General features: G+C 40.4%; 1 protein-coding gene across 3 annotated transcripts in view; it reads left to right on the top strand.

The window, feature by feature from the left end:
- FRAS1 (Fraser extracellular matrix complex subunit 1) overlaps positions 1-4,793 on the top strand; it is a 484,406-nt gene extending 479,613 nt beyond the window's left edge. For all 3 annotated transcript variants that reach the window (XM_004038871.5, XM_055385587.2, XM_055385586.2), the window contains one exon: positions 1,070-4,793. In XM_004038871.5, coding sequence (XP_004038919.5) covers positions 1,070-1,663 — 594 coding nt within the window. In that variant the 3' untranslated portion in view covers positions 1,664-4,793. The remainder of the gene's footprint in view (positions 1-1,069) is intronic.
- The last annotated feature ends 5,235 nt before the right edge of the window (positions 4,794-10,028 follow it).

Here is a 10,028-nt window from a genome sequence, read left to right on the forward strand (position 1 = left end):
AGAACAGAAGCTTAAGACCAAGTCTACTTTAAAGCTTGAAAAAAAAAAAGAAGGAGGACTGCAACATCTCTGGATTCTTCAACATTCCGCCATTCTTGCTGGCAGATCTTTTCTTATTGTTAAGCTTATCACTCACCCAAAATTTTCACATGTATCCCCAATAGACCAAAACAATGATACAATTATTGACTTTGCATATAGTCACTTGTCATTGTGCACATCATGGCTGCATATGACACTCCAGTTTTTCCTAAGTTCTTTTATATTGTATCCCTTTTTGGTTCTATGCTAGCCCAGCTGATTTTCACGGACATATGAAAAACATTTAAAAAATCATAATACAATACAGCAATTTAGAATAGCAAGAATTACTATTTGATAAACACAAATACCTTAAGTCTTAGCAATGAACATGAACTTTCAAGATCAAATTTCACTTTTTTGTCTCTAAATATTAATCTATGACCCTTCAGAACTATTATCATGCTTCAGAAGTTATTTCAAAACCATGAAGCATTTTAATGGAGGAAGATGAGGGGGAGATAAAATACTTGATGATATAGCCTGATCGAGAAAGTGTTTAGAAAATGTTTATCACGTATCTGTGTATTATGCACAGAGTATATGTTTAGTGAAAATTTTGTTGAATGACTCCATTTTCGCTGAAGTTCACCAATAAATAGTAAATTGGCATAACACATAATTGAAGGTCACTGTAAATAAATGTGGTTTTTAATGCTATTATTTCACTGCTATCAATAAAGACAGACAAATATAAGCATTCGCTTAGCTAAAGAGAGCATGAAAGATAATTTCTTAGGCTATTCCGTGTACACATAGGGAAACAAAAAAGAATCTGAATAGCTGACTCAAGATCATCTTAATTTGGAAATAAAATAGAACCCATATCTGGTTCAGTTCTCTATGTATTAGTAGACACCAACCATTGCTAATGCTTTTCTGGAAATCAGTTATCTATCAAGGCATATAGTGGCAATTATCCTTCCATTTCCTTTCTTCAGAGGTGGTCTGTGGGCAACAACAACATGTTCGGTTTGTCCCCCTGCAGGTGGAAGCAGGACACCAGTGGTATCTCCAGGTCATCTACATCATTGGCCCTGACACCATCTCAGGGCCCCGGGTCCAGCGCTCTCTCACAGCTCCACTCAGACGCAACCGAAGGGATCTGGTAGAGCCCAATGGCCAGCTGATCCTTGATGATTCCCTCATCTATGACAATGAAGGAGACCAAGTCAAGAATGGCACCAATATGAAGTCCCTGAATCTGGAGATGCAAGAGCTGGCAGTAGCTGCGTCCCTGTCACAGACTGGGGCATCCATTGGCAGCGCCCTGGCTGCAATCATGCTTCTACTTCTGGTGTTTTTGGTGGCTTGTTTTATCAACAGGAAATGCCAGAAACAGAGGAAGAAGAAGCCCGCAGAGGACATTTTGGAAGAATATCCTCTGAATACCAAGGTAGAAGTGCCCAAGAGGCACCTGGACCGGGTGGAGAAGAACGTGAATAGACAGTACTGCACCGTGCGGAACGTCAACATCCTGAGTGAGCCTGAGGCGGCTTACACGTTCAAAGGTGCTAAAGTCAAAAGACTGAATCTAGAAGTCAGAGTTCACAACAATTTACAAGATGGAACAGAAGTTTAATGGAGGAGACCTATGTGTATTTTTTTCTAAAATCATTTTTATAAAATGGGGGAAATACTGGTATTTTTATAATCTCGCAGATAAAAAAGGGAAAACTATAGCTTTGAGTGGGAGACGGCACACATCACATGCATCAACTCACAACTGAGCTACCTCATTGAACAAAGAACCACTGAGACCCCCAGAGTGTTACAGTTATTTCCATAGATCCCTTTAATAGTGTCAACAACTGTACACAGCTCCTTCTGTAAGGCTGGTCTTAGAAAACAAGTACTTTAGTATCAGGACAGGAGTTGAACAATTAGGTTAGCAGATGGAGATGAGAGGACTGGGTAGTGTACCATGGCAGATCTCAGAAGAAGTAGGTACGGGCCTTTGGTTCCCTCCCCCAGCCCCAGCTTTCTCCTACAGGGCTTTTCCTGAGCCCCCAGACAGCAGAGTATGAACTGCTGACACCCAGATTCCATTAAAAATTCTGCTAATCGACACAATACGTATATTTGCTCATGATTTTCACTTGACAGCGTATGCTCCTTGGCCTCTAATTGTACTTTGCTGTTCCAGAGCCCTTTTTACCTGGGGATTTCAGTGTGCTTAAGTAAAACCCTCGGAAAACCACGGGAGCCTCCGCCTCCTCAGCCACAGAGAACTCCCTCCTACAAAGGGGGAGACTGAAACCCGAGTTAAGGAGGGGCCTGGCAGGCGTATCAGAGCACATTAGTGATGCCCTTCACCCCAGGGAGGTGTCTTTGTTCCCAACTAGTTTACGTGGCACTGAGACATCCGTCCCTGACCAAGGATGCTGCAAAACAGGATCAATGTACTACGGCCTTTTAATTCAACATTGCCATAAATGCTTTAAAGAAAACCCACCACACTTTCCTGCTACTCCGGTCTTTGCCTGTTCCTGTAACAGACAATCCCATGTGCTTTGCTAGGTATGGTTTTTTATTCTGTTACTGCTTCGGGAAAGTAAGTATTCATTTGAATAAGGCAAATTAGGAGAAAGCCCAGGTTGGGGTGAAATCAGACTTAACAGATACATGCTGGTTCTCCTTGCTGTGTGTGACACAGCAGACAGAGGCACTGTTTCTGGTGCAGTATTTCAGGGATTTCTCTTTGAGGGGTTCTTTTCTGGTAGCTCAGGCAATTATTTTTACCATATCAGCACATGACAAGGCCATGAACACATGGCTCTAAAATAATTTAGTGTTCAAGTATCAGCTTAACTATTTCATGTAGGCTACACACAGCTTGCTTTTGTTTCTCTTCTGTTTCTGCCTTATTGGCGGAAACATAAGCATGCATGCAATGTTGTTTTGAATTGGAGGCACAATTTCATTATTCGAGAGTAAAAGACATGTCCTCTTCTGATGCATGGCACACCATAGTCACCAAGCAAATAACAGAGCCTTCACATTGTGTAATATTTGTATGAGAATGACTCAAGCTCTTTGAGAACATTCCAAACTAGTAACATTTCGCTACTAAAAGCTAGAAAGGATGAACTGTGAAAGGTTCTAGGCAGCTCTGTGAGACTCCAAGCTGCTTGAAAGTAGGACCTTTGTGAGCCGCGCCTTTCATTCTTCAACAGTGCCTTGCATGTAACAAGCACTCCAGAAATGTTTGTTGAATGAATGAATGGTGACATGGGTGAATGATAGGGGAGTAAATTTAGGAAGGGGAAGTGAGAGAGTATGGTGGCAATATCACAAGGGAGGAGAGAGGAAAACAATTATCTTCTCTACTTGGATTATGAGATAACATTTTCTTGGAGGAAAGAAACACCGCTTTACAAAGGCATGACTCCGGCGGTGGTCCTAAGGAAGCATGAGCAGAAAATTCATAATAATGTATCAGCGGGAGATGAGACTATGAATTGGCATCCAGAACAGGAGATTTAGAGCAAAGTCTAATTTAGCATTCTGAGATGAGTGTCAGGTTTTCAGGAGAGAATGAGTTGGGGTGAGCCCAGAGTCTGAAACTCCTGACTGGTCAGGTGCTACTTAAGACCAGCTTGGGCAATTCAGGGCAGAACTCCTGTATCAGCCTCATGGACACCCAGAATTGGTATCTCATGGCTGGAGAGCTGATCAGCCAGGCACAGAATCTCCAGAACTACCTGGAGAGTGAATGCTAATTTGTAGAGCGAATTTCCATTTGGCCCATTATTTGTAACTGTGTAACTGCTCCAAGTGCCAGAATGCTTACACGTTAAAGCAGCACCTTTCCATTTGCCCACATATTCTTCTTGCACACCCCTTCCATTACTGCTGAATAGGACATTGCATGGGAAGAGTACAGAGGTGGCGGAATGAAGCTAGAGTGGAAAGGACTAAACACTGAGCCCCGAGTGCTCCCAGCAACCGCCACGTACAAGGTCTGAAATGACAAGGGCAAGAGTGAGATAGGAAACTGTGTGTGAAAGGAAAGCCCTTGCAGTATTTCTGCCTCCCTTTCTTTCTGCCCTTCAACCCACTAAATGTACGTTATTGAATGCCAGTACTTCTCTAGTGGATGCACACTTGTTAAATAGTGTTAAGAGATGTGGAGATGAGATATACCCCTTTGATGTAGAATTATTCATTTGGTTTGTTTCATACTTCATTATAGGAATCAAGTAATTTGATGACTAATGTGGATTATATTTCAGTCAAAGCTCTGCTTTCAATTTCTCTGATTTGCTCACTAATGCCTTGTGTGTGTTTTACTAACCTTTTATATCTTGCCTTCAAGTGAGAAGGAACAAACAACTCTCAGTGGTTACTACTTGCTTTTACATGCTGGCTGTGAAGGTTAAAAGAAAGAATGGTCTGTACCATTTTTTCTGCTTTGCTGCCCTTTTATTGTACCCCAGACCTCCTAGAGGACTCCTGCAGATTCTATTGTTGGGTGGGAAATAGTGTTGGAATGTGTTTGCACAGTCTTATGATATTCAGTCTCAGTCTGCTATAGGTATTTGTTATTCTTGGATTCTACACACCTGCTCAGACTGAGTAAACATTTGTGGTGCTGTCAACCTGATTTCTTGACTCTCAAATGATTTTTGTATTTCCAATATGAATTTGTGTGTTATGAATTTCTGATTTCTCCAATAGTATATGCCACTATATAAATTTGTATTAATAAATGACAGTCTGGTTGGTTTTTTGTTTGTTTTCCTATGTTCTTTTTAGATTATATCTCTTATGAATATAGACATTGCCATTAAGATGCCAAAATTCATTCTAAATTTGAAGCGGTCTTCTGGAGAAAACCCTTCTAATGAGGGCGAATCTGAGACACTCATTAACTGTGTTCAGAGTAAGATGCTGAATAAATTATATGTTTCCGGATTATCATAGGTCTTCTTCGGCAATCAGTTGAAATTCTGAGACAAAGAGGAATAATTAAAATTTCCATGTGCCATATAATAAGATGATTTTTGTATTTATTATCAAAACTTCTAAAGAGACATGATATAGTATGAGGGTGGCTTATGTCCTTCTGTGCACATGCAAATATTTGAGCATCCATCACTGACCCTGGAAAAGACCAAAGCTCCAAACAAGAGTTTATAGGCTCATGAAGGGAAAAATCAGAGTCAAAATGGAGCTCTACCCAGCTGGTCTTTGCATTCTGCAAGCCTGTGCATTTGTGTGCCTTTCCCTTCTGATAAAACAAATAACTGCCAATAACAGTGACCAGCAGGGCTCTGTTGGCACGTTTGCAAACTCAGCAAGACTTGAGAAAGCATGTTTATAGAAAATCTGGGGAAGGGATGCCACAACCAATCCTGGAAGTTGCTGAGATGCTGCCAGGAGCTTAATGTAAACTTCCAATCCTCACAATTTCCTGTGATTATCTGTTGCCTTAGAGCAGACTCTCTGCCCTGGAGTTCACTTCTCTAGAGTGCAGAGAAGCTGTACCAGGAATTAATCTAAGAATTGTTAGGATTGTCTGTAAAAATGCTTCTGAGACTGGAAATGTCATGGCCATAAAATTTAGGGATCTTGAGGAATAGTGGCAGAAAATGAGTTCCCATTTAGAATTTAAAATGCTTCATAGACTGCTTTTGAAGAAATGTACTGGGAGTGGTGGAAGGAGACTATATTTGGAATATGTTATTACATTCAACTACATGAAATTGATGATTTGATAGGTTAAAAATAGTCCAATATCAATAGTTTTGTATGTCTCAACCTAATATTGTGATACCACAATATGTAATAGAGATTCTGTCCCCAAATGAGCCACAGAGAACTCTTAACTAGAACCTTGTGCGCTGAGAGTAGCTAATGCCCCGGGACTGTTACAGGGACTATATCAAATGATATATTGGGCATATCTGGCAATGCTCCAATCAAGAACAATGACTCCCTTATATTCTGTACCTCATTCAGTCTTCATAACAACCCCGTGAGACATAGTTGTCCTGGATAATTTCCTTTGAAAGTTTCATATTAATTTCAGAATTTCAAATCTTTGAAGGCCTTCACAAGCACAGCTTGATGTTGCTTTAAAATGGTCCCAACTCCTATCACCTAAATTTAATGCTTGTCATGAAAAATTACATCACTTGATTAATACAACAAAATAGACCTATGCTGCAACCCTCTCTAAAAAAGCCAGCAGAATTTTATCCCTAGGCTCATTTTGGTTTAAGGCCAAGTTCCAAGATTACTCAGCAAGTTATAAAAGTTATTAGAATTTCAGTCTCTGGAATAATTTTCATAAATTGTTAAAAACTAGTATCAAGATATCTCCCTTAAACATCCCACTAAGGAATACTTTAAAAATGAACCAGTGCTGGATACTAGCAACTCCCAAGAGTCCCTCTGCGGCTGATTCTGTTTGCTGCACACTGAATCTGCCCTGCCCTGTGCTCTGGGAAACCGACTTTTTATCAACTGCTTCTTCAAGGCTCCCTTGCCTCTCACTTATGGTTGAGGTTGGCCAAGTGGAACCACTGATGAGAGAGAAGATGATGTGTGTTTAGCCTCCTCCCTGCTTCCTTCTGCCTTGTGATTCTGGCATGGCTGCATCCCTCCCTGGACACAGGTGTCACGGGTTCTGATGAAACCCCTTCCCTCCCTTGCCCACACAAGGCTAGTCATGATTTCATCCTGTCCCTAGTCCTTGGAGACTATATCATCCCTGTGGATACCTAACCGAACTCTGCCCATGCGTTTGTAAATAGCTCCTTTATTTGACTCTTTATTCAGACCCTTTAAGTACGCTGTCTTTCTGTCCAAACTCTTACACAGTCCTTAAATTCAGTGCCATGTGGTTCCACTTCTCTAATGTAAATCAAAATTAAATACTTAAACTCAAATCTTGTCTCAATTTTAAATTTGCTTGTTATTATAAAGAGTGATGTGCTGATAAATGCTTCACAACTGACCTTTCGGGTAAAGGGAGGCTCCATTTACAGTATTTCTTAGTTTTTGTGTTGTATATACTCCCACTATGGCTGAATACAACCCATTAGCATAATTTCACTGAATGTGGAGTTGGGAAGAGATGCACAGTAGTACCACTTTATGCACTATTTTTCTTTTCTTTTTTTTGAGTCGGAGTTTCGCTCTTGTTGCCCGGGCTGGAGTGCAGTGGCGCGATCTCCGCTCACTGCAAGCTCCGCCTCCCGGGTTCATGCCATTCTCCTGCCTCAGCCTCCTGAGTAGCTGGGACTACAGGCGCCCGCCACCATGTCCAGCTAATTTTTTGTATTTTTAGTGGAAACAGGGTTTCACCGTGTTAGCCAGGATGTCTTGATCTCCTGACCTCGTGATCTGCCCACCTCGGCCTCCCAAAGTGCTGGGATTACAGGCGTGAGCCACTGCGCCCGGCTTATGCCCTATTTTCACCACATGGATGCAATAAACACAACCTGGAAAGCATCAATAATAACAAAATGTAGTGAAATAATTAGGAAGTGGTTAATTTTGAGTACCTATTACCTTTGCTTTTAACGTAATTTATTCAATTGTATTTATTTAACTTGTAATAATGTCTACATTAATACTGGCTGTGAAATAACTGAAAATTCGGGAACTGGCTTTCACATGCTGGTATAACCCAGCTCCAACACATCACTGTAACAGCAACTATGTATTCAACAGCCACAATCACGTAGTCGGTCTTTCCTTCACATTTTACCATATGTTCTAAATATATCTCAATAACTTTGCTTTAAAAATTTGTGTTTGGCTGTTAAATCGTTCTTTTGATCAGGGTGCTATAGGAAAATTCGCTTTTTACTAACCTGTAAAGTTCTGTGTATTCAGAATAATGAAACTTTTATTAAATAACCTTTTCTGAATTCTTTTTCTGGATAGCCATAAACCTGGATTCTAACAGCATCCTCTAATATTTCATTCCAAGAAAACTCATCCTTTGGGGGAAAAAATAGTTTTATAATATGCCATGGCATGTTTCTAATATAAATGGTGGTAATTGGGCTGTTGATACAACTAGAAAAACTCAAAAAATGATAAAAGTGCATTTGTTAAAGTTACCATCAGGAAATCAAAGAAGTTAAATCCTGAATGGTTTAAACAATTAAAATAAAGCCTACATGTAAAACATCACCTGTTACTCATTTTCTTCTGGCTATAAATCTAGCCCTATTACTTCCTAGTTGCCTGGAATACAACTCGTAGAACTTACTGAGTCCCTCTGAGCCTGTGTCTGTATCTGCAAAATAGAGGCAATCATACCTAATTTACAGCTAGTTGGTAAGCATGACATAGATCACGTATGTCAAGTGCATTACCCAGTGTCTGGCACAAATAATAATAAATATTTTCCCCCATTTCATGCTAATCTCAGAATTTTTTGAGATAACATGGGATTTAACAGTTTATTGTGGTGAAGTCTGAATGGGAGTCAGGAATTACTATGCAGAACAGAATGCAGAACACCATCCTATCTTCTCTCTTGCAGAAAGCCCATCACTTCGGATTTGTAAATCTGAGAGGGCTCCCAGGGCACTGGCCTTTTAAGCATGACCATCTCTGCCTTCTCCATTGTAGCTCCTCTTAAACCAGTGGTTCTCAAACTTTAGGATGCATCAGAATCACTTGATGGAGCAGGGTTTCAGGGAATTTGCATTTCTAATGAGTTTCTAGGTCCCAGGACTCAGCCTTAAGGACCAAGACTGTAATCTCTTCAACTCACACTCAAGCAGCTCCAGCCATGCTTATCCTCTAAAAATCCTCTGTGCTCCACCTGTTTACTCTACCTCCTCTCAACTCCTAGAAACCAGTGATTTTTTTTACTGTCTCCGTAGTGTTGCCTTTTCTGGAATGTCATATAGTTGGAATCATAGTGTGTAGCATTTTCAAATGGGCTTCTTTCTCTTAATAATATGCATTTAAGTTTCTTCCATGTGTTTTTATAGCTTGATAGCTAATTTATTTTCAGTGCTGAATAAAATTCTATTGTATAGATGTATCACAGTTTATTTATCCGTTCACCTACGAATTACATCTTGGTTGCTTTCGACTTTTGATACTTAGGAGTAAAGCTACTATGTGCAGGTGTTTGTGGAGGTAAGTTTTCAAATCCTTCGGGTGAATACATAAGGGGCCCAGTGATGACTGAGTGCAAGCAATACTTTTTACTTATGTGGTCTCGGATAAATCACTTCACTTTTCTAAGCTTCAGTTTTCTCTTCTGCAAATTGTGGTAAAAATAGCACCTCCTAGAGTTCCCTTGAAGATAAAAGAGGTAAGGTATTCAAGCACTTACTTCAATGCCTGATACTCAATACATGGTAACTTTTGCTACATCCTTCAGCACACAACTGCTCATAATTCCCTCGTACGAGTAGGGCTTTAACCTTTTAGCCTCGATGATTTGTTTTGCTCTTCCAAATGCCTAGAATGCCCTTCCAGGTTACCGTCTCCCTGAGCCTTTGGTTGGAATCCTCATACCAGAGGGTCAACACGTTTAGTAGAGGAATTACTGAAATAGTTGGGTTCCAAACACTAGCTCTGGCATTTACCTTCTGTGTAAATTGGCTGAAGTTACCCAACGTCTCTGTATCTCAATTTCCTCATCTATAAAATGGGGATAATAGTATCTACCTCATAGAGTTGTTGTCGGAGCCATTTTAATGGCAAAAACCGCAATTACTTTTGCACCAACCTAATAAATCCGCGCATATTCTTAAAGAAGTTAGAACAGTGCCTGGTACAAAGTAAATGCCAGATCAATGTTATTAATGTTAGGTGTCCGCCACCTATGCCACGCAGTGACTTCCTTAGGTATAGGGACAGTCTAATCTCCGAATCCACACTGCCTAGAGCAAAATAAGCATTGCAGTACATTTGAGAAAGTGAAGGTGTAGTGGAAACCGAGAGCGAAATGAGGGCGTAGGGAG

The sequence above is a fragment of the Gorilla gorilla genome, chromosome 3 (assembly GCF_029281585.2).
Source record: "Gorilla gorilla gorilla isolate KB3781 chromosome 3, NHGRI_mGorGor1-v2.1_pri, whole genome shotgun sequence".
NCBI classification, from domain to species: domain Eukaryota; kingdom Metazoa; phylum Chordata; class Mammalia; order Primates; family Hominidae; genus Gorilla; species Gorilla gorilla.